This window comes from Dinoponera quadriceps, unplaced genomic scaffold (assembly GCF_001313825.1).
Source record: "Dinoponera quadriceps isolate SergipeBrazil2010 unplaced genomic scaffold, ASM131382v1 scaffold566, whole genome shotgun sequence".
NCBI classification, from domain to species: domain Eukaryota; kingdom Metazoa; phylum Arthropoda; class Insecta; order Hymenoptera; family Formicidae; genus Dinoponera; species Dinoponera quadriceps.
The window spans coordinates 2,532,242-2,557,630 of record NW_014555972.1 but is presented as its reverse complement, the minus strand read 5'-3'; the positions used below and the strand labels follow the sequence as shown (position 1 = coordinate 2,557,630).

At 49.9% G+C, this 25,389-nt stretch overlaps 1 protein-coding gene across 1 annotated transcript in view; it reads right to left on the bottom strand.

Annotated features, from left to right (window-relative positions):
• Positions 1 to 25,389, bottom strand: part of LOC106746302 (Down syndrome cell adhesion molecule-like protein Dscam2) — an 85,688-nt gene that overhangs the window by 11,411 nt on the left and 48,888 nt on the right. The window contains exons 8-21 of the mRNA XM_014622760.1: positions 24,259 to 24,695; positions 23,896 to 24,152; positions 23,295 to 23,607; positions 10,824 to 11,117; positions 4,275 to 4,394; positions 4,009 to 4,182; positions 3,589 to 3,885; positions 3,058 to 3,419; positions 2,310 to 2,678; positions 2,051 to 2,237; positions 1,689 to 1,976; positions 1,100 to 1,369; positions 318 to 549; positions 74 to 250 (exon numbers count right to left, since the gene is read on the bottom strand). Coding sequence (XP_014478246.1) covers positions 74 to 250; positions 318 to 549; positions 1,100 to 1,369; positions 1,689 to 1,976; positions 2,051 to 2,237; positions 2,310 to 2,678; positions 3,058 to 3,419; positions 3,589 to 3,885; positions 4,009 to 4,182; positions 4,275 to 4,394; positions 10,824 to 11,117; positions 23,295 to 23,607; positions 23,896 to 24,152; positions 24,259 to 24,695 — 3,777 coding nt within the window. The remainder of the gene's footprint in view (positions 1 to 73; positions 251 to 317; positions 550 to 1,099; positions 1,370 to 1,688; positions 1,977 to 2,050; positions 2,238 to 2,309; positions 2,679 to 3,057; positions 3,420 to 3,588; positions 3,886 to 4,008; positions 4,183 to 4,274; positions 4,395 to 10,823; positions 11,118 to 23,294; positions 23,608 to 23,895; positions 24,153 to 24,258; positions 24,696 to 25,389) is intronic.

Below are 25,389 nucleotides of genomic sequence, written 5' to 3'. Positions count from 1 at the left end.
CGTCGATTTGTCCGAAAAGTTTGCGAATTTCTTTCTTCCTTCCCTCTCTCTTTCTCTCTCTCTCTCGTCTTACTTCTTTTTGTGCTCAACGACGAAGTACAACATGGGGCAGCCGCCGTCTGACCAGGCGCTCAAGTGCAGAGTGATGCTGTTCGTGGAGACCTCGATGAATCTGCCCGCCTCGGGAATAATCGGTTTGGAGCCCTTCGTACGCGTGTTCAGTATGTCTGAGGGATCGCCGGTTCCGATTCTGCGAGGGAAAAAAGTTTCATGCGTAAAAGGCGGCTTCGTCTTGCACTTCTGCACGGTAAAGTTACCCGTTGTAAGCCGTGACATAGATCTGGTATCGGGAGCCGCACCACAGGTTCTCGAGGGTGTACTTCTGTATCGCGGAGCCGATCTGAGCAGTCTCCCAGTCGCCGAACTCGGGCTTGTAGTGGATCGTGTATCCGTGAATCGGCGCATTGTCGGTGGGATGAGGGCGCAATTTCATCGTCAGAGAGTTGGTGGTGGTGGCGGTGAGGGTGACCTGCGGCGAGTGCGGTGGAGCTGCAAGCCCAACGTCGCTATCAGTACAATCCTTTTTAGCTCTCCCAACGACACTACACTTGCGATAGTCAGACATTGTATTTACAATGTTCCAGAAAAACAAAGCTGGATATGTGTAGGATGTAGGATACATCAATGAGAACAAAAAGATTCATGTGAACGTAGCGCTTAAATCGCTCAGTTGACGGTTAAAGGCTACGCAAAGATCGTGGGAAAAATGTTTGTGTTATCATAATACAAGCGTTGGTTTTAATACTTTTAATATACTGTAATATATTTTTCTGGGAAAATGTGTGATTCTTTTTTTATTAAGCAAACGTTTTGGAAGGCCATATTACGTAAAGTCGTCCGACTGCAGTCTGCCATACCGGGACTCATATATAAACCCAGATATTCATTTATTTCTCTAAAAAATGATGATTTCAGTAATTTTGAAAGAAAAATAGCATCTGTATAAATATAATAAAGTTCCCAAATGAAACAATATCTTGGGTTTTAAAGGGATAAACGACGACCTCGAGTCGACAGCCGGAATTTCACATCCACCTACCGTGCACGACCAGCTGATGAGTCACGGTGTCGTGGCCAAAGGAATTCTCCACGTAGCAAGAATATTCTCCGGCGTCCGCGCGGTCGACTTCTTTGATGAACAGGGATCCCTCGGGCAGTTGTCTCAATCGGTCGCTAGGCTGAAGAACCGCGCCTCGTACCTTCCATGTCACCTCCGGTGCAGGCACGCCAACGGTAAGGCAAGGCAGTTTCACGTCCTCTTTGTATGTCGCGGTGAATTTGTCGTCGAACGATGCAATTTTCGCCGGTACTGTAAGCACGCGTTAAAAATCAATTATAATTACGTCAACTTGTATACATTTTTCAAATTTACATTTTTTTAATACAAAACTATAATATCTGTACACTAGATAAGACACGTTTATTTATTACTTTTTTTTTTACTTAAGAAAGGACATAATAGAAAAGTTGTCCGAGTGTCACAGGGCTGGTGTGCTGAATAGCAAAAAATTCATCGATTTATTGACGGTACCAAACTGAATAACGGACAATCGCGTGAGAACAGACTCGGATTTTGCGAATTTAATCGAACGCAGGCAAAAGGAGATAATCGAGGGGCAATTAATTACCTCGAACGCTTGGTCCCAATGTCACGATTTTGGAAGCTTCACCTTCGCCGATGTTTGTGCTGGCAGTCACCCAGAATTCATATCTGCGTTGCTTGTCCAATCCAGACGCCTCGTGAGTAAGTTGGTTCGGCGGTACTTTCTGGCTGGTCGATTCCTCGGCGTTGTCTGCCTTCGTGTAAACGGTATATTGAGAGATAACTCCATTAGGCTGGCTGGGCGGACGCCATGAGATAAGAATCGATTCCGCGGACATGACCAGAGCTTTGATGGCGATCGGAGCCTCGGGCGCTGAAAGAAAGAACGGAAGATGTGTCGCATTCAAATGAGTGTATCTATTCACAATTAAGTAGCTCCTCAATTACCATCTTGTTCGGTCTGACAATGGATGGGTGCGGACTTGACGCCATCTCCGCCGGAAGTGAAGGCCAATACTTGCATGCTGTAATTCGTGTACTTCTTCAGGCCGTGCAGGATGGTCTCGCTCGAAGACGTGATCTTGGTGTCCTTCGTATTTTCATCGTACCAGGTGTCGGACGGTCCGTAGATGACCTAAAATAAATATTTAAAGACTCTGCTGCTAAAAGGGTTTACGCATCCTTCTCGACTCGCGTCTTTACTAACTTTGTAGCCGGTGATCACGCCGTTGGCCGCGCTCAGAGGTGGCGACATCCAAGATACACGGATAGTCTGAGAGGTGAGGGTCGTGCAAGTGGTGTCGTGGGGTGGTTGCTCGGGTACGCCTTCCGCGGTGTGCTGCTTGCATTCCTCGCTCAGGGGTCCGGCGCCGACCTTGTTGAACGCCTGGATCACTACGCTGTACTGCGTGTAGGTCTTGAGGTTCGTGATCTGCAAGTGGTGCTCCTTTCCGTCTTCCTTGGCGAGCTCAACGGTCTCGAACATGTAGGGCTTGTCGGATGATTGTCTGTGTCCAACGTAGTATCCGCGAATCTCACCGTTCCAGTCCTCACGTGGTGGCGCTTTCCATATTACCTGATGGTGTTTACGTTTGTTTATTTTCGTAGGACGACCATAATAATGATAATTAGTGGTGTGAGCGCGCTATCATCCGTTTCAAATCAATTAATGCGGAAGAAATCCCAGCAAACAGAGAATACAACTGTTACGTAACATAGAAGTAACACGTCATATAATCGTTGTTATACGTTACTAATGTTGAGACACTTTATTTTCTTTTACAATCTCTATCTATGACTTACTTTAAAATTGTTATATTGCTCCGTTATTTACTGGCTATAACGATATAACAGGAACATAACTTAAGTATAACACGTTATGTAACGAGTGTAATGTTTCAGTGATGTATATGTTCTGAATCCGGAAAATGCAACGCGGTAATTGCTGCGATTACCTTGAGCGTATGCTGATCGGGAGCTTCTACCCTGACGGAAGTTGGTGGGCCGCTAGGCACTTCTTCAGCGGTGATGATAGTAACCGTGTCGGATGGATCGGATGTGCCAATTTCGTTCTCAGCGACGATGCGAAGGTGGTACGTGGTTGCTGGTCTCAGATTGTACACTCCAGCCACGTTCTGCTGCGAGCCAGGCACGAGTACTCTGTCGATGTCAGTTTCCCAGGAACCCTTGCTGATCTTGTACTCAATGACGTATCGCTTGATAGGGCTGTTTCCGTCATAAGGCGCGGCCCACGACAGTTGCACCGAACGACCGGATTTGTCCAAGACTTTGAGACCATACGGCACTTCCGGCACCTCTATAGAAAATTACACAGATCGGCTCGCAAGTTCGAACATTTCGTCGAGCATCCACGTGCATTGCTGACATGTCTGTACTCGGATCAAGAATTATTCATAGGGGCAGCTGAATTGTAGCTCCTATAGCTCATTCTTTCTCTGAGTGTGATTAAGCTGTAGCACACTGACCTTGTACGATCATGTTGATGCTGGTGTCATCACTGCCGAAGGCATTCGTGGCTACGCAAGTGAACAAGGCAGAGTCGCTTCTCTCGGTACGTTTGATGCTCAGGTCGGACAATACTCCATTGGCCAGGATTTCTTCGCGGATGGTGTAACGAGGGTCGCTCTTCGTGTCCAGCCTCTTGTTGTTCATGTTCCACAGGATGCCGATCGGTTTCTCTCCCTGCGCCTCGCATTGCAAAACAGCTGGTTCGCCACGGCGTGCGGTCTGGTTTCTCAGTTTAATCTCAAATTGAGGAGGAGCTGAAGGAGAAAGAGAGAAAGAGAGAGAGAGAGAGAGAGAGAGACATCACGAAATGACGAGATCAGTGAGAAACGTGTCGTGAATTGTGCGATAATACGAGAGATGAGAGAACGTTGAAGTACCTTGAACCGAGATGAGAATGACAGCGGACAGGCCCGATCCAATGCCGTTGACAGCTTCGCAAAGATAATATCCTTCGTTCGTCTTTTGGATGTTATTAATGGAGAGGGTGCCATCTTCCACGCTAATGTCAGGGTTACTCAGTTTCAAGTCAGTGTAATCTCCCGGCGTATCCCCTGCGAGGTAGAATAAAACGTAATTAATGCACGAGCGGATGGAGAAGTTTGTTATTCGTCGGGTTCACGGTCGTATGTAAATGCAAACTCACCAGCGGCTCTCTTCCACGTGACCTGAGGCTTGGGGAATCCGTCGGCTTTGCATTCGACTCGTGCGTCAGATCCCTGTGCAAATGCTTTATCGGTAGGCTCGAGGATCCAACGAGGCGGCACTGTTACAGAATAAATAGATCAGTCGCGATGCACCTTCGAGCGACGCGCGATTTTGCAATATCCGGGAGCCAGGCGTTCTGCTAATTCGAGTCGTCCGCGCTTCCGAAAGTTCGCACAATCCCGTCATCAGTTGTATTGTTTTCCATTATCAATGGTAAAATCAATTAACTAATTCAATTGCACATCAGTGATCGTGATACCGATAAAGAGGTAAATAATAACTTTGTCTTTTCGCTCTTATTAAGTTCCACGTGAAATACAAAATATCAATATAGAGATCAATAATAATCAATTAGAGATCTGTCACATGCGAGTCGATTCAGTTTTCCGGAAATTAAAAATTCCCACATGTGAGAACCTCGTGTCAGGCTGATGAAATTACTGACCGAGAAAGTTGTGTCTATGGTAATTACGTTATTTCATTGAAAAATATGTGCGGACGGGGACTCGAATTATGTCAGTGAGTTTTGTCGCGTGCGGGACAAAACGCGACACGCTCCCGCTACTGCGCAGCATAAAGTGTAATATGGCATGCGGGATTTTGAAATGATTATGCGGGTATCTAATTTATGAATGCAAAGAAAGAGAGAGCGAGAAAGACAGAGTGGAAGAGAGAGAGAGAGAGAGAGAGGGAGAGAAAGGGAGGGAAAAAGAGGGTGAAAGACAAGAGAGAAGGGGTGAGAGAGTGAGAAAAAGGAGAGAGAGCGAGAGGAGAAAGAGAGAGAGAGAGAGAGAGAGAGAGATTAGGTAATCAAGCAGAAAGAGGCTACGGATTTCGCTCGGAAGGAGCCTAATAACGACGAAAGCATGCACGGAAGCGCTATCGAATTAGTACTTGAGCACGGTTTATCATGCTGTACCGCGTTTATTTACGAATGATACTCGATTACGCTTGTCCAATTGAAAACCCATGCGTATTAAGTATCTACTATGCTACATACGCGTACTACAAAATGAACAAGGCAAGACGTGTGATGAGGGTGAGAGGGCGAGGAGCGGCGTGTTGGGGGAATTCATTCACGGACAACAGAGGGGGGGAATGTAGATGAAAAGATTCATCGAGGGCTATTCTGAGATGTGGTTGGATGGTCGGTCGGTCATCTTAAAGAACAAGGACGCGTGTCACAGCGCGATGGGGGGAGCGNGGGGGGGGGGGGGGGGGGGGGGGTACGGTGAGGTATAAATCGACACTCGAACGTAACGAGACGAGAAACACGCAGCTCGCATCGTATGTGTATGGTGAAGCCTGCGTAATCCTGCGAACGCGCGAGGCAGCGGTCAGAAGTGGTTCTCGCGCTGCGGAGAAACGCGGCGAACGCGGATAATGCGGAGAACGAGGTAACGCGATCACCAACGTTCGCGTACCGACGGTGTCGAAGCGAACGAAAAAAAGTAGAGGAGAGAGAGAGAGAGAGAGAGAGGGCTTGACGACGACGAAGCAAGGGGGTAAACGAGACGGGCAAAATGAAAGCTTATCGGGATACATCGAAGCACATCTCGACTCGGTAACTTTGTAGTAACGTTCGCTCGCCCGCTCTCTCAAAAACCGCGTGCGGGTTCTTCGCATGGCGAGAGGGGAGGGAGTGACAGCGGTGATGAAGAAGTACAAACGTGGGGGCGGGAAGAGAGAGATATACAGAGATCGTACACAGAGAGACAGAGAGCACGGGCGGGGAAGAGAGTTGTGTGGCAAGACAGCGGGGTGAAAGAGACAGTGGACGCGCGCGAGAGAGAAGTTCGTGTATATATCGATATATACCGGCGAGAGAGAGACGAAAGCAGCGCGCTGCGTGACAAGTCGAATTCGCGCGAGCGCCGAACAACACAACTGAAATTCCAGAAAGCCTTTCGCCAACAGGGAATAAACACACGATCAGCTTCAGCAACGATGAATAAAATGCAATAATCCAATCCAAAGCCTGTACTCAAATACTCTCGCGGGACCTGCGCGCGGGGCCGCTTTTTTATTGTTTTTTTTTTACTTTTTTTTTTTTCAATCATTCCGAAACTTCAACGCGCTCAACCATCGTTATCATTAGTGCCATTCTCAGAGTGCTCCGCTTCTTTACTCTGGGCCTAACCGTGGACTCGTAAGGTTGCCTCGTGGACCGCCCTGCCCGACGGATTACTAGCGATACACGCGTAACGTCCGCCATGCTCCGGGGTTACCGGCTCGATCAGTAGTATACTCGTCCGTGGGCCGAGTTTCCCGACGCTGTATCCCATGAACTGCGACAGCGCTTCGCCCTCGTGGCTCCAGGCGATCTCGATCGGGGTGTCACCGACCGGCACCATGCACGCCAATTGGGCGGCCTGCCCGGCATAGATCGGTCGGTCTCCAAAATCGAACGAACTGATCCGTGGCAGGACTGTAACGGAACGGTAGGTAGATCCATGTTCGTAACGATCCTCTCTCTCTCTCTCTCTCTCTCTCTCTCTCTCTCCCCGCGATCATCCATCCCTTCGCGATCCTTTGGCGATCGACTACGAACGACTCGTGCTCGACCGTCGAGCCGATCGTCAATCGAGTTCGTGCGACTCGTCATCCTCGGTAACCTCCGCCGTTCTCTCCCCGTCCGGGAGAATCTAGCGTTGCCTTTCTCCACTTTCTTCCGGTCGTCGGTCGTTGCTCGTGGATCGCGATAATTCGCAAATGAACACCCGGCCGGTGAACCGAGTAAACGAACGCGCAGTAACGAAGAAGCGAGCCCTTCGACGGAGTCGCCGGGACTCAGCGGTGGTACACATACTTGTATTACCGTGCTACCGTAGATGAAAGAAAGGGATGCGGCGGATTGGCAGAGTGTGCGTGACAGAAAGACCGTTTGTGGACCGGGAAAGAGAGCGGGAGACATGGTACGTCTCATACGTAATACCGATTGCGGTACTCGAGTACTCGAGTCTAACATCCGGGGCACGCGACGAAGTAGTTAGTCGTGGGCACAAACTACGCTCGCCTATGCGAACCAGCTAAACGACGTGGTCTCAAGTCAACAAGGAAGACAGCTGTCTATGGTGGATAGAAAGAAACAGTCGAGCAATGCAGACTTCCAGAGAGAGACACACACATATCTGTCATATAATGTCATCGCAACGGTCAGGGCAGGAACAAGATTGGAGACGTTATGACGTAGAAGCGGCAGCAAGGGTACGGATCTAATATATCGAACGCTACTTGATAGATAAAAGTACACAAGTATATATACATATATGTAATATGTAGTACGTAATATACGTGATAAAACTACAACCGAATATAAAAAGGGTAAAACGTACCACTGCTTTCCGCTCAAATAGTAACACGCAATACAAAACGGCTGTGTACTCTCACTACGCGCACGCCCGTCAAAACACCATCATCATGCCGCGGCTTTTTGTTAATTAACAGTATCATTTCTCTTTTTTTTTTTCTGATCAACCTTTTCCTGCTTTGTTTTTTTTTTTTGCTGGATGCTTGTGATCGTGTGTTCGTTTTCTCTGTACCGTTCACTTTCAGATGGGCGCTGTGCCTAGCACGGCCCGCTGGATTATCGGCGACGCATGCATACTCCCCGGCGTGCTCTCCCCTGACAGCGGGGATCGTCAGGGCCGAGACTCTATCCCCCAACGCGGTGATACCCACTCCGTCGCCTACTTCTAAATGGCGGCCCTCGAACAACCACTTGAGCGAAATCGGCGTGTCCCCCTTCACGACCGCGCAATGGACGATTATCAGATCGCCGGAGTTGGCCTCGTCGAACGCGAACGGCTGCAGATGTGGAGCGACTGCCGGGAAGATAGAAGACGGAAACAGATGCTAGAGATAACAGGCAATCAAAGGAAAGAGAGACACGCGAGAACGAACTAACCGTCGGATCATCGGATCCTCCGCGAAATCCGGTGCGCGGTCTAATCGCGACAATTTCACCTCTGGCCTCGCAGGATAGCCTCGTAAGAGCGCGCAATAGATATTTGAGCGGAAAAACGTTCAAACGAGTGTCTACTAAGGGGCAAGCAGCGATTAGCCTGGGACGGATGGATGGGAGGGGGGAAGAGGAGGTTCGCTCAGGGAAGGGGGAGAGATTCGTAAGGGCTGAACGAAATATCGAGAACAGAGAGATCGTTAGGAGAGGTCAGGTATGCACCGTTCACTATGAGATCGGCCGAGAGCTCGTGCCTGCCGGCAAGGTTTTCCGCGATACACGTGTACGTTCCAGCATGGGTCGCCTGGACGGATCCTATGCTGAGTATGGCGCCGCGTCCGCCCAGATCGACGATCGAGATCCCAAAGTGCGGCGAGATCGCATGACCGTTTAAGGTCCAACGGAGCTTCAGGGGCGCGTCGCCCTCGACCACTGCGCACGGCACCGTTACTACCTGACCCGAGTTAAGCGGCTCCTCGCCGAATGAGAATGGCAATAATTTCGGAATGACTGGAAGAGAAAGAGACAGAGATCAGAAAGGGGGAGAAAGAGTCGAGGTTGCAGCCCCAACGGGGGGAGAAGTCGCGTCGTCCCGTAAGACGCCCTCGGTATCCTCGTCCGCCACACGTCTTCCCTCCGTTTCCTCTTGCTCCCGCTTTGCGATCTGTGTAGTTGTTGTTGTTGCGTGAAAAAAAAATGTGTCACTCCCGCGTTGTGTCCCCAGCGATCTCCCGAGTCTTACGTTTCCGTCAGCGCGACGTCGATAAGCGCGAGGAACGCGAGGTCGAAAGAGCGAACAAGCGCGCGAACCAAGGAGGTAAGAGAGAGAAACGTAACGAAATATGTCCAGTGAGTTCGACGCATGGATAAAAAGTGACGACGGCCTCTAGAGAACACAGACACACGTCGTGCTACGAGTAATGTAAAAAGCGAGGAGACGCAGGTCTCTCTTTCTCTCTCTCTCTCTCTCTCTATCTGTTCCGCAAGTGAAACGCAAACTTTCCGAGAACGAACGAAAGCAAACGAAATGGCGAACTAAAATATGCGACTGAGAGGGGAAAAAGATGAGGGCGAGAAAGAGAGAGAGACTTGCGCGCAGGAGAGGTTGCAAGGACGGCTGGACGATGGGACAGCGTGAGAGACGGCTAGAACGGAAGATGCAAATCGCATAGGGCATAGGCTTGTCCAGAGAGGTGTTCACCATTCACGTCCAGGGTGGCCGAATGGGAGGTCGATCCAGCCGCGTTCGAGGCTACGCAGGTGTACTCGCCGGCGTGTCGCGCAGCTACCGATTCAATGGTCAGTTGTTTGACGCGTTTCCCGGAATCGGACACGATCACGTCGCTGTGATAAGATTGTATGGGACGGCCGTCGAAGGTCCACGTGATCTCCAGAGGGGAGTCGCCTTTGGTCACCACACACTGCACCGACACGAGGTCTCCGGCGTTAACGGGCTCCTCGCCGAAGGAGATCGGTGCTATCTGCGGGGAGACTGCGACACGAACGACAAAAGTAAAGCACCGGCATCGAGACGGGGGTAAACCGGGGGTAAAACCGTCGCGAAATTCGACGTGCGGCCGCTCGGATTAACCTGGAGACATTCACGGGAATCCTACCACAGTGAGAACGAAGCGTGGGAATGACGAGCGGAGCAGTTCCTCCGTTAACGATTTTCGTCTGAAATGGTACAACCGGCGGACGCAACAGGATAAAACTGGAGGATAAAATTGACGGGTGATGTGGCAGGTTTCTCGCGGTAACGAAATCATCCAAGGGTCGATTTTTTGTCGCCGGCCGGTGAGTTCAACGACCTGTATTTGTAGGGGAAGGATAGATTCTGAAGTACATCTGTTTGCGGAATAAAGAGTGCTGGCGGTGATACTACGTCTCTTAGCATGCGGCTTATCAGTACCGTTGACCGATAAAATGGCGGAACGGCTGACGGATCCGACCAGGTTGCTCGCGACGCAGCTATATTCGCCGGCGTGGCGGGCGGTTACGGATTCAATGATCAGCACGGACGTCTTTTTCCCGGTGTTCGAGATCGTCACGTCCGGATGAGTGAGACGCGTGATTGGCTCGCCATTGAGGCTCCACTGTATCTCGATCGGTAAATCACCCTTTAAAATGCTACACACAGCGGAGATTTGCTCGCCCCAATTAGCCGGTTCTTCGCTGATGGAAAACGGAGCGATTTGCGGAGCGACTAGAAACAATCGCAGAAAATTATCAGTACACCACGTATATAAACGATATGTGTAAACGTACCTCGTTCCGACACGATTCACTTTCCCGCAAAGTGACAAATCTTTCACGTCGGGTCCCTCGCTAAGTACACACCCCGTTCGTACGTAATCAGTTGCCAATTATACCTCACGGGACGGAGTTTTAAAGGGGCGCCGCATTATCACTGGTTAATCGAGGAAAGGAGAACGGTCGTGTCTAAGTAGACGTGCTTGCAAGCGGAGTAACGTCGTGTCGAGTTATCGCGTCGAGCACAGCGAGTCGCTCCATGCAATGCTGTACCGTTCACAGCCAAGATGGCGGAGTAGCTGGTCGCTCCGGCGGCGTTCGAGGCCGTGCAAGTGTATTCCCCGGCGTGTCTCGCGCTCACGGCCTCGATGGTCATCAGACTGACCCGTTTGCCGGTGCTCGATATAGACACGTCCCCGTGATTCTCCCTGGTGATGGGCTCGCCGTTCAGCGCCCACGACATGTCGATCGGCAGATCGCCCTTCACGATCGTGCAGACCGCCGAGACAGCCTCGCCCCAATTCGCGGGCTCGTCGCTGATCGAAAACGGCGCTATCTGCGGGGCGACTGAAAACGACGTTCCGAGACATGAGGCAAGCCCGCTTGACAAACTCATCGGAGCATTCGAGCACCTGCATCAACGTTATCTGACGGATGTGGGAAATCTATCGAGGGATGCTGGTACGAGAACACACGCGATGGTAACCATCATATCATCTCCAGACCCGATTTTCCGTCCCCGACAACACTATTACTGTTTCACAGTCTTCCTCATCTCGCTCGAGCCGTCACGCTGTTCTACCTCGCAGTCCTGCTATTTTTGTTCCGTCGAATCACGCTCCTGCAATCGTCGCTCTGCCGCCGCAATTCGCTCGATCGTTCTCGCCCGCTGGCTGCTTACACGAATAAGCGATTTTCCTCGCGAGAGACACGAGTCAGTCTGTGCGAAGGGGAATATAAGGTCGGCAGCGAGCTACAAAATGAAGCCGAGACGACATCGTCCCCCGCATTCAACGAAGGCCCGGGGAATGTTGAAAAGAGATCGAATGAGGATGCGCGGGTGAGGGTGGTTGAAGGAGATCTTGAAAAGGAGGGAGCGTTTTGTTTCTTCCGTCTGGGAGAAGATAAAGAACAGAGTCTCGAGAGAGAGGGACGTCTTCTACGCGAGCTGGTCGCATACATGCGCGCGTGTTACCGTTCACGGCGAGAGCGGCCGTATGGCTGGAGGCCCCGGCTTTGTTCGACGCGGTGCAAGTGTACTCGCCGGCGTGTCTGGCCGCGACAGCATCGATCGACAGGACGCTCAGACGTTTCTGCTTCGTGATAGAGAACCGATCGGTGCTCTCGATGGTTATCGGCACACCGTCGAACGCCCAGGCGATGTCCATCGGGAAGTCGCCCTTCTGAATGGAGCAGGTCGCGGAGATCGCCTCGCCCGAGTTAACCGGCTCGTCGCCGAACGTAAACGGGAAGATCTGCGGAGCAACTGCGGGCGGATCGCGCGTCAGAGAGAGAGAGGGCCGACGACGACGGTTTCGATCAATTCTACTACGTGTGAGATCCCCGATCGCGTGATTCTTCGCACGGCGTCCTCGGTCACGGTCGATCGGGAGTGATTGCGGCGATTGGGATCGGCAGAAGGGTCGTATGCATGTTTCGTGAGAGATAATGCGATGATGAGGGAGGGGGGGGAGAGAATCTGATGATTGAATTGCAAGTCGCAGGTGGCGGGTTAGATAGATAGCAGGTGCTGTTACGGCGGTTTCAGTATACGGCGTGCAGGTGTGCTGCTGCTGCTGCTGATGGAGGTATGTAGATAGGTACCGTTGACGGCGAGAGTGGTCGAATGGCTGACGTCGCCGGCCCGGTTCGTAGCTACGCACGTATACTCGCCCGCATGCCGCGCGGCCACCGATTCGATGCTGAGGGCGCTCATGTGCCGGTTTATCTTCGTGATTACGATATCGGTATCGCCCGAGCTAATCGTTCTACCGTTAAACTTCCACACGATCGTGACCGGAAAGTCGCCCTTCACGATGGAACACGTCGCCGATACCATGTCACCCCAATTCGCCGGCCCGTCACTGATCGCGAAAGGCCCTATATGCGGCGCAACTACAACGTATCATGATAACATACGGTTAAGCTGAATTCCATAGAGTCTAATTATAGGTAAATTAACAATCGGCTTTTTTCTGCCGACGACGCGCCTCCCGACGATCGTTCCCACAGAGCAGAATGTCATTTCGTCGACGAGGCACAGACTGCCATTCCCTCCGTATTTCTGAGCGAGAAAACGGGCTTGAGGGGTGTAATGAAAGGCTCTACATGTGCGGCACAACTGTAATATTACGATTAATCGAATTCCGCAGAGCCGAATTCTACGTAAATCCGGGCCTCCCGTTTCCCCGGCGTGACCGTCTTGATTGATAACATCCGAGGCAACGGAAACATATGTCCAAAATTCTTGCGGAACACGTTGAAATCAGAGTGGAAGTCAGATATGTATAAAGAAGCGCAATGGAGAAAGTCAGTTTCGATTGACTGTCTGAATCGCGTGATTTAAACGTTATTTTCTTTCGACCTCGACTGAAAGCACACGATGTACCAGTGAGTTGTAATATTTGTGTTAGATAATTTTATTATATCGTGAGTCAACAAAACCTTGTTTTGATGTATATTATAACGAGTAGTTACAATTTATAGGGAGAGCATTCTTATTTAGGCTTACTATTGAGATTAACTTCCTGCGTCCTAATCTTTCTCCCTTATTCCCAGTGAACGCCGAATAACAGTAATGAAACGTCAATGTTACAATTTCCTATCTGACAATGTAACTATTACTTACTATTACACAACACACGCGTTATATTGCATTCACATTGTCGAGCGGGAAATTATAACACTGATGTTGCGTTACTGTTAGCTGACGTTCATTGGGTTCATCTTCCACCTTTCACTCGCTTACTCGCTTGCTGCAAGTATCAACGTGCAAAAAAAACGGCGGACTTTCGATACGTCGAACTCAATTGCACTTCTATATTTATATCCATGTTTCCAAAAGTGAAAGGATATACTCATAAAATCACACTTTGTGAACGCGAGCGCAAGCTCGATTACAAGTATCATTTTACAAATATATCTCAGCACAATTCGCAATAATTTCAGACACGCAGTTTCTCGCTTCTGACGTCATCAAAGAACGAAACGACGGCAACGAGGGACCAGGAGCTCTAATTCTGTAACTTTTAACGGCGATGTCGTAATCGTTGATGCGCAGCTCTTCTACGATACGTTACACCTTGCGCAACGCAACGTAATATTAAACGACAATGTCGTTAAAAGCCGTGGAGTAGGCTTGCAGGAGGATCGACACGATGAACACATCGGACATCTGTTCTCGGTATCTCGCAAATCTCGCGGGCCTGCTCGTAGAAACGATTCTTTCGTCGACAGGGTATGTCGTGACGATCTCACCCCCGCTGCCGCTAAAATCGAAGGGTACGAATGCCGACGAGACACTCGGCGCTACTCTTTCCGCGTTTTCCGCGAGAGAAAGGGATCGAGGGATGTTATCGTGGGAGTGATAAACCGCGCATGCAGGGTGTGAGAGAAGCTACGCGAAACAGAAGACGTGGGAAGACGCTGTACCGTTCACGGCCAGTGATGCGGAATAACTCGTCCCACCGGCAACGTTGCTGGCCGTGCAGGTATATTCCCCGGCGTGGCGCGCCGTCACGGCATCGATCGTCAGCAGGCTGACGCGCTTGCTGGTACCGACTATCGTAATGTCGGGATGATCCCGAGAAATCGGCTCGCCGTTCAGTGCCCACTCGATCTGGATCGGGTGGTCGCCCTTCAGCACCGTGCAAGTCACGGTGATGGTATCGCCCCAATTCGCCGGTTCCTCGCCGATTACGAACGGCATTATCTCGGGGGCAACTACGGACGTGGTATCTCAATTACAGCTCCGTTCTACCGTTCGGTCGGATACCTTCGGCGGGACTTCGCGAACGCGATTCCTCGATCTTCGCGAATCGTCCGAAGTTATCTCCAATGTGAGTTCAACGGAACTCGTGGTAAACAGTGGGCCTAAGGTTTCTCGAATTCACCCTTCCGCAGGAGTCGCACACATTCGGCCAGTACTGGAAACTGGCGAGGCGCTAATTCACTATCGGAGATCGGATTTCACGCTACGATGTCGATGTCTTAAATAGGAAAGAGGGAGATACATTGAGTTCCAATAGTGTTTCTAATCCTAATTCCTTATTCGTGTTCCTAATTTCCTATATTTTCGATTCCTCCCGTTGTGTCCTTACGGTATCGCTGTCTTTTGAATCCCGGCCGTCATTGCTGTCACTCCAGTATTCTATTAAATCGGTATTGGCACCTAACACCGTTCGCTAAAAATCGGTACCGAGCCGGTAACACTCCAACGGTTAATTCCCTGGCCTGGGCAGTGGGATCTAACGTATCATGAATCGATCCTGCGGCATCATCAGGCCAGCCTGTCGCTTCTCCATTGAAATCTGAGAAAGCGAGGGAACGTGGAGTAACGGGACCGCTTGGAGATGAGTATGAGTGGTGTTGGACGGTCAAGCTACGTGAGAAGGATCGCTCGCACATGCACCGGGGAATGAACAAAAGGTTCGAAGAACGTCGTATATTGTACCATTGACGGCTAAGGAAGCGGAATAACTCGTCCCACCAGCGGCGTTACTGGCCACGCAAGTGTACTCCCCGGCGTGGCTAGCCGTAACGGCGTCGATCGTTAGCAGGCTGACGCGTTTGCTGGTGCCGATCGTAATGTCAGAGAAATCGTGCGAGATCGGCTCGCCGTTGAGCGCCCACTCGATCAGTATCGGCTGATCCCCCTTCAACACGGTGCACGTTGCGGTGACGGTCTCTCCCCAATTCGCCGGCTTTTCACTGAGCACGAAGGGCGCGATCTCCGGTGCAACTGTAGCGAGAGAGACGCGCGTTTCTGTAGCGATTTTCGACTCACGGAAGATCGAACCGAGTGCAAGCTCGAGGTTCTCGTACTCGCGTCCTTAGAAGACCGCGGCTGACCATCGACTTCCGACGATTTTCGGGCGAGGAAACGAACGTAACGACGCGGGATAATGGCCGGTGATGGGGTGGACACAGAGAGTTCGAGGGAGAGGACGAATGCAGAGGGGATCTCTCGGATATGATGTACCGTTCACAGCTAACGTCGCTGAATGACTGGTCGCTCCGGCCTTATTCGACGCCGAACACGTGTATTCCCCTGCGTGTCTCGCGGCCACGGACTCGATGCTGAGAATGCTATTCTTCCGCGTCGTCGCCAGGATATTAATGTCCGAGCGGTCCGGCCGAATCAGCTCGCCGTTCAACGCCCACGTGATCTCGATCGGTAAGTCACCCTTGAGAATGGCGCACACCACGGAAATGGAATCGCCCCAGTTCGCTGGCTCCTCGGCGACAGTGAACGGCGCGATTTGCGGTGCGACTGTAATGAGTTCTACGTGTTTTCTGTTTCTCTCTCTCTCTCACACACACATACACTCTCTCTCTCTCTCTCTCTCTCTTTCTTTTACCCTGTGTAAACCTCCTTGACGACACAATTACGTCGACGAATGCGGCTGCAAGGCCCCGAGAAAGATTTGAAGAGGAAGTGGAAACACACATAGAGACGTGTGTGGTGAGAAAATTGCCGCTGAGCTGTCATGCCNCTTTTTTTTTTTTTTTTTTTTTTTTTTTTTTTTTTTTAAGTAAATACCCGACTGCAAATACGCGACTCTCGATCGGGCGGGGGAGGGAGAATGAAGACGGGATAGCGGGGGCGATTTTTCAACAAAACCGGCATTTCGCTTCTAACGATTATTGTAAGTACCGTTGACTGTCAACTCCGCGGAATAAGTGGTCGCGCCGGCAGCATTAGAGGCAACGCAAGTGTACGTGCCCGCGTGACTCGGACTCGCGGAGTCTATGGACAGCAGGCTGTTCCTCTTGGTGGTCGTCACCGATATACGATGATTCTCTTCGACCGGCATTCCGTTCAACGCCCAGGTGATCTCCAACGGGGAGTCCCCGTTGACGACAGTGCAAACCGCCGAAACGGAATCGCCCCAGTTCACCGCCTTGTCGGCCATTTCGAAAGGGGCGATGCGCGGCGGTACTGTCGGAGGTCACAGAAACGCTACTACTTCACACCGGAACCGGACAAGCGCGGGAAATGAGATGTGAGAGGAGGCGCAAGGGTGGTTTATGGGTAGTGAAAGTTCCCGGTCTTTTCGGTCAAATTTCTCTGCCTCACGGTCGAGCCTCGAGACTCGCGACAGACCGCTCGGAGAGGCGATCAAGAGACACCAGCGAAAGGGAATGCAATCGACACGTCATTGATGTTCTAAAGCATAAGTCAACTACTGATACGTGATCATTGTCAATTCAACATCTCAAAGCTGCGGGACATTTCCCGTACGCGCAATCTCCGACTTTTTTTTTCTTTCTATCTTCCCTGGGTGCCATGAAGCACTAAGAAAAGCATAGCCCGGTGTTTCGTGCGTCCAACCAACCACCCAACCGTCAGTGATTCAAACTGAACAAGCGTACCGTTCACCGAGAGAACCGAAGAATGGGTAGCGGTCCCGGCCGTGTTGCTCGCAGTGCACGAGTACTCGCCCGCGTGTCTTGCGGCTACCGATTCGATCGTCAGCGTGCTGGCCCGTTTGCTACTCCTGCTTATCACTATATCGGAATTGTCGTAATTGTGCTCGTCGAATGCGCCATTCGCGTCGATTACGCGGCCGTTAAACGACCAGACCACATCGACAGGCAGGTCGCCTTTTATCACGGCGCACTGAACGGTCGCCATCTCTCCCGCATTGGCCGCTTCGTCACCGAAGGTGAAGGGCGCTATTTGCGGGGCAACTGCAATAATCGCGAAGGGCACACTCGTAAATCACACACGTGGGAGCTTCCGGAGTGGCCAGCTGGCTCGCGGCCACGTGAGAGACCGAAACAAAAGCAGAACCAAAGTGTGGGCGGGAATATTCACTAAACAGTTTCCTCGGGGCTTCCGTCGATCGGGACGATCGGGGGAGGGACGGGACTACGGCGCTAGAATATTAAGGACATCCAACAACAATGTAACGGTGTAAGCGATACGGGAACGAAACCGAAGAGAAAGAAAAGAAAAGAGAAAAAGAAAGGGAAAAAAAAACAGAAGAACGGAGAAAACATGGGCCATCGTTCCGCTGTCTGTGCGGGATGGACCTTGTTATTGGCCGTCATCGCCTTCGACGATAATCTCGCGCCCTTCTAAGCTAAACTCCCGCTGGGCGGAATTGTCGTCGAAGACGACGGTCACAGTGAGCTCGAGCGGTGATTACTCAATCGATATATTACTGCGGAGAGATGATACAAGAAATTACAAGAGAATAATGAAAGAGTATGTAATACAGGTGTAAGGCAGTAACTTTGACATATACGAGCGCGGTACCGTTCACCGAGAGTACAGCGGTGTGACTGTCGGATCCGGCGGCATTGGTCGCAGTGCATTTGTATCTTCCGGCATGCCTCGCCGCCACGCTGTCGATGCTCAAGAAGCTGACCCTCTTATTGGTCACGATATTAACGTCCGGCCTACTCGAGTCGATCGGGATGTCGTCGAACGTCCACGTCAATTTTACGGGGAAGTCGCCCTTGACGATCGTGCAAGAGACCGACAGCATCTCGCCGGAGTTGAGGGGATCGTCGCCGAAGGAAAACTGGAGGATCTGTGGCGCGACTGCACGAACGACACGGCGGCACAGACGGAGGGGCGCAATGAGAGACAGAGAACACGAGTGAGAGTGGACGAAGGGATGCACGAATGGTATTTCGTGTGTATGTATGTGTGTGTGTGTGTCTATGGGTGCCACGTTAAACATTTTTGCACAGTTTTAGTAACATTATGTACAGAGAAAAACAGAAAAATAAAGCTGTTAATAGAATTTCAGTGATCTGACGATTCGAGTTAAATCCAGTATGATTAGTATACGGAAGTAAATGCCGTTGAATCTATAGAATTCCCAACAACTTGCGCGATTGAAATAAGAAGTCTTCTTTATTTAATAGTAACATGATTGAAACTAATATTTGAGTTATTGAAAGAAGCATCTCCCATTTAAGCCTCGACCATCACAATCGTGATGATCACAGACATCATGTCTTTTTTTGACTCATTATGTGCCCAAATATCGCAATTGTAATGGTGGGTTCCTATGTGAGACCTACATAATAAAAATTTATTTTTATAAATTTTTCCTAAGATTTTAAGATAGTTTTGAAAGGAAAATTGCACTTGCGAAAAGTTTCCAGATAAAAAGTTTCTTGAGTCTTAAAGAGATATATGTATAATGTATTACTTTATACATAATATTGCTGAATCAACATTTGCTTCGATTATGCGCTCTGTTGGAAATTCTACCAATTCAACATTCTTTCCTAAATGTGTAAATACATATAAATATGTATACTGAGAAAAAACAATATTTATTCGGTGGGTACTGATAACATATTTACTTAAATCTATTTTTTATTTAAATATAATAAACCATATAAAGTTAAAAAAAAAAATGTATATTTCGTCATTTGAATATATTTCTTTCTTAGTACAAAAATACATGTATTAATAGTACAAATAAATAAGTTATTATAGTCCTCACCAAATAAATTCTTGTTACCTCCTGAATACTTCTCTCAGTGTAGCAAATAATAATAATAATAAAATGAACAAGGCTTGTGAATGTGTCGGTGTAGAAGAGAATTCGCACAATTGTGTCCGTGAGAGAGTATCTAGCGACCAGCTACGACAATCGACTGCTCGAACGATGCTTCAGACGAGGAAGACGATGCATGACAGAGTAGGCAAAGACGGGCGAGCATTCATTTCTCCGGTGGGAGCCGGTTGCATATACCGTTTACAGCAAGATGAGCCATGTGTGTCGTGGTGCCGACGCGATTGGACGCAGTACAGGTATAATCGCCGGCGTGTCTGGCCGCGACCGATTCGATAGTTAAGACGCTGTTCTTTCGGTTCGTGCTGCCTACCACCACGTCGGAGTCGCGACTGTCGATCAGCGTCCCGTTAAAAGCCCAAGTGATCTCGATGGGCTGATCACCTTTCGTGACGGAACAGGTGACTGAGACCAGCTCGCCCCAGCTGGCCGGCTCATCCCCGAAAGCGAAAGGCAGTATTTGCGGGGCAACTGGAAAGAGCGACTGGGAGAAACGAGGCAAGAAAGAGCAAGTGTCGGTGCGACGCGCAACTCTCGGTGCGTTTCCTATCGCGCGTCTCGTTCGATCGACGTCCGTTTTAACGGGACCATTTAAGGCTCCTGGTCCCTCGCTGTAGTCGTTTTGTTTCTGACGTCAGAAGTGAGAAAACGCATGCCCAAAATTCTTGCAAGACACGTCGGAATAAAAGGATGCGTCTGTAAAGTGACATTTGCGATTGATGGAGCGCGTTTGTAAAATATTCCGAAAATTCTCCTTTCGCTCCAACAATCAATAAGTAGGGGGAAGTAGAGTAATGTGACGCTCAGCGGGTAATTCCGCTTATTCAAATATCTTCAGAGAGAATGATATTGCAAACACGTGATCGGTGCTATTACCAGGCGAATCTTATTGTGAGTCTCCAGTCGTCGAATGACTGCCGTTTGAAGCAGTTTGCTTTTTTTCCTAGTCCTGGTGTTATTTTCATATTAGTTTCTTATAGTTTGTTGATTACACTGGGAGACTAAATGACATCAACCCCTTAATTCGCAAGCTCGAGCAGCATTTTATTTTATATCACCATGATGCACGCGCCCGTGTTAACTCGGGTATGAAAAATAATTACACTAAAGTTATGACATAACACAATATTGAAAAACTATTTTAGTATTTACATCATTTTTCTAGTCGTAGAAAGACCATATGTAAAGAAGTTAATAAAGTTTCGATATAAATTGGAATATACTATTTAAGTTTCCATTGTGAGCGTTATTACTCTGCTTTCTCCTAACCGTAAAACCAACATGACATGCAACTTTCCTTCTTAGTCTATCCTTTCTTACAATTCTGTCACATTAATTTTATATTGTATATTTAGTTATTGTTAAAGTAAAAGAAAACTTTCCGGGATATCCTATAAATATGTTCAATCGATCGCACAAATTTCATTTTATGGCCATCTCCTTTTATTTCAACGTACTTCACGAGAATTTTGGACGTACATTTCATCGCTTCTGACGTTATTAATCAAGATGGCCGCGGCGAGAAAACAAAAGCTTCAACCGAGTGCGACGTGGACCAGTAGATGAGATTGGTATGGCGGCGGAAAGTGTGTCCGTTTCGTCGATTCTTCGGCAAGGATAATGGATAACACGATGGATAGACGGGGGTGGGAGGGGGTTTACGTAGGCGTTTGTGCGTGTGTGTATATATACGGTGAACTATGCACAGCTAATCTATTGCGAGGGGAGCCGTGCGGAGAAGAGGGAGGTGAGGTCGTGAGGATCGGGGTCGTACCGTTGACGGTCAAAGTTGTCGATCGACTGACGGAACCGGCTAGATTCGACGCCGAGCAGGCGTACTCGCCGGCGTGGCGCGCCGAGACGCCGTCGATGATCAGGGTGCTCAAGTACTTGCTGATTCTGGTGGTCGTGATACTCGTATCTTTCGACGTGTCGATCGGTACGCCGTTGAAGGCCCACGATATGTCCATGGGCATGTCGCCCTTCAGGATCGAGCAGGGCACGGACACGGAGTCTCCCCAATTGGCGATCTCGGCATTGAAAGCGATAGGTAGTAGCTGCGGTCCGACTAGACGTGTCAGCAAACAAAGCATCGCACTTCATTTCGCAGCGGCGTTCGCGAAATCCCACACGCACACACACACAATCTCCCTCTCTCTCTTTCTCTCCGGGTACCGATCTGATAGACACACCTGTGCGGTCAGTCGAACCTGTTCGTCGATCGTTTCATTCGTCGTCTACATATATATATATATATATATATATATATGTATGGTATCGACGTTCCCGTGGGAATCGTGTGGACAAAGGATTTTCGCTAACACTGCAGCAGAGGACGAACGAGAGGGAATAGCCGTGGTGTGTCCGGAGAGGGTCGATGCAAAGGGACGAGAGACAAGGTGTGACAGAACGCAACTGAAGCGTGAAGAAAAAGACTGTGTTCTCTAGGAAGAAAATCGTAGGTCCCGAACCATTAACGGTGAGGACGGTCGAGTGGGAGGCCGTTCCAGCCGCGTTTTCGGCGGTACAAACGTACTCCCCCGCGTGTCTCGCGGTGATGACCGAGATCATGAGCATGCTAACGCGATCCGCGACCTTCTTCGCGAGTACGCCGGAGGAGCCGCCCATCTCCTCTCCGGGATAGCTCCAACGTATGTTCAACGGCAGGTCGCCGGTCGGCACGATACACTGCAGATTCGCGAACTCCCCGGCGTTCATCGGTAGCTTCGTGAACGCGAACTCCTGAACGTCGGGCGGCACTGAGGGTGGAGGAACGATGTATGGAAGTATATGATTAGGTCGCGTATGTGTGTACCCGCGCACCTTTGTGCGTCCTGCGTCACGCTCGCGAATGTCACAGGCACGTTGCTGGAAATGCTTTGATATCGAACGATCGCACACGATTTGTCCTTTTTCTTTGATTTAAGGTAGTCTTGCTGGCCTGTTGTCCGTATAAATCTGATCTTCGCGCGAATGAATCAGTGAAATGTTTATATCAATCTGACTGATGATGTACAGTTTTCGCGAAGGCGACGTCTCATTGCAACATTGCGACGGGATACCAACGGTATTCATACACCCGATCGTGTGCCTGTAACACGCACGGACGCACGATACTCTGTCGTCGCTACGTGAGATTGTCGGGAGACGAGAATATGAATTGAAAAGAAACGCGCATCAGAGAGTCCTTACTGACGATTCAGGTCGGCCACCGCCATACCAACTCCCAGACTTGCCACGAATGCGTGTCCTCTGCGGCTCGACGTACAACAACATTTGCTCTACGCTAATGAAAAGGTCGTAAACGCCCGGCAACGGGATTGCCCGTGCACGTGTCCGAGTCCGTGCCCGTGTCCTACGTACAGTCGCACCCTTTAGAATCTACGACGCGTCTCCCCTGCACTGCACGCGTAAACGACACCCTCGGCAACAATTCGCCGACACTTTCACGCCGGCGCGATACAATAGAGTTCAGTGACAGGTTCAACGGACACGCTAATCCGCTGCAACGACAGTAGCTGCAAATAAACTCGCTCGCTAGTCTCATATCATTACAGTTATCTCGTCGATTAGTCGGCTGGCCGGACGATCGCTGCAAATGTAAATGTGCCTTTCGTTTTTCGATGATACACATTACGGAGACACGTTGCTCTCGTGAAGAGAATTAATCATTAAAAAAATCCAAAAAGTATAACCATTTCGAATACACGTCGCTTGATACGTGCTAAAAATATCTCGCAGAACGTTGCCAACGGGAGAGAAGCTCTTCTTCCAACTCGGAATGTTCTATGTGAAAACTTCATCGTATCGTCAGAGAAATTTTACGTCGAAGTTCAATTCTGTTAAACGCTGTTCAACAATCACTCGACTTTCTAAATTCGATACGTCTTTTCTTCCCGAACTTTGCGATGGTCCGAGTAAAACGAGAGGAAGTTACGCGATAAATCTGACAAGATTTAAGGAAGCAAAGTGTCGAACTTACCCATGACTTGAACTTCCAGTGTTCCTCGTGCGCTGTAACCCTGTGCGTTGCGTGCTACGCAGGTGTATGTTGCCTGGTCGCTCATTCGTTCAACGTTCTCGATGATGAGTGTGCCGTTGGGGAAGACCTTTTGCTTTCTGTTGATCGGTAAGACTCTGGTGTCTCGTTCCCAGACGATGCTCTCGATCGGGTATCCACCGACAGGGCAGGTGACGCGCAGAGTTTCGCCAGCGACGATAGCCTTCTTGTCCATGTGGCGAATGAACGGCAAACCGTAAACGTTGAGACGCGCAGAATGCTCGGCAGATCCAACCTGTGAGAATACATCACGTGGCATATCGTATTTGAAATATCGATTCTTCAAAGATCTGCTGAGTCCGTGAGAAATATCACGCGAAAGAAGAGAAATTAACACGGTCGTTCAACGACCGATTTAATAATAATAAATCAATCCCACAATTCAGGATTGGGTAAGATAATTTTTATTTTTAACCCGGTCAATCGATTCGATAACTGACAGATGGATTAACTGCTGAGAGTAAAAATGTATGTCGCGCATTTTTGCGAAAAGTTATTAAAACCGGACTAGGAGAGGACCAACTTTCGACGCAGCGATGCACTTGTAGAGCCCACCGTCGTTGTTGTGAATGCTCGAAATATTCAGATGCGAGACGACATCACCATTGACCGTGACATATTGTCCCACTTGCAGTCTGTCGGTGTTTGACAGGCGTTTCCCATCGAGTTCCCAGGTGATTTCAGGAGTGGGGTTGCCGCTGGCGACGCACTTCAAAAACATGCTCGGTCCAGGCTGGAGGGTCTCCTCGGCGAAGGCTTGACGAATCTGCGGGGGCTCGACTGTCGATAATCGAGGAGAGACGGAATAATGTGAAAAATCGACGTTGCTCGAGGTCGGTCTGACCGAAAACGGAATAAAATCGACGGCAGCCGCTCGTCAACTCACATCTTCCGCCAAGTTTCAGCTCAGCCGTTGCCTGCGCGCTCTCCTGGTCGTTTCTGACGAAGCACTGATACATTCCCTTGTCCTCCTTCTTCACGCTCTCGATCCTCAGCACACGGTCCTCCAGTCCAAGGGGCTTGCCGTCCTTCAGCCAGGAGATGGTCTTGATCGGGTTGCCTTGAACGGTGCAGGTGAAGGTCGCTGGTCTGCCGAAGTCGATGGTCTGGGTGCTCGGCTCGATTTCCGCGGTCAGTGGCGCCGTGACGGTCAAAACGGTCTCCACGCTCTCGCCGCCGACGGAATTGTTGACGATGCAGAGGTACTTGCCGGAATCTTCGACTCGCGCCTCGCGGATGATCAGAGTGCCGCTCACCTGACGTACGCGGTCATCGAGCTGGATCGGTTGACGCCTCGTCGTGCCTTCGATGTACTTGTACCATCTGGAAAAAAGAGGATGAGAACTGTCGATTTTCGCGCCAACGCCGGAACGAGGGAGCGATCGCCTCGTTCCGTACCATCGTGTTCTTCTCGAATCGAAATTCGCCGGTCGCAAAATGGAACAAGCGCCTCGTGACAGATAGACGTCGGGAGAAATGATCGTGGAGTCATTTTAATCTCGACGAATTTAATTCGCCTTTCTCCCATCGCTCGCTGTTACAGTTATAAACGCGCAACATTCTTTTATCTCGTCCGCGGCGATACGAAAGGGATCCCTTCTGCGCGGGAGAGACCCTTTGTTTCGCGCACGCTTTCATCATGGCGTATCGCTCACGCGCGAGAACGTGATCGAATGAGAGAGCGAGCGAATGAAGTGACGGTGGAATTTTTGCGAAATATGAGTACAACACGCAGTTTGCTCCATTCTACGCTACGTTGTGCGCCTTATTCTCTATGCGGGGCTTTGGGCGTCTCTGGGCACGGCCTTCCGACGGTCTTCCACCAATTCGTCGGTGTCGCGTCTCTCACGCGAGACAATTATAAAAACAAAACCAAAATTCAAGAGAGAGAGAAAGAGAGAGAGAGAGAGAGAGAGAGAGTAAAACAAGACGCTTCTACACCATAGCGATTTACGATCAAGAAGCGGTGCAGGCGAGAGATGAGGGGAGGAACGAGGAAGTTGGAGGGGCGGGGGGG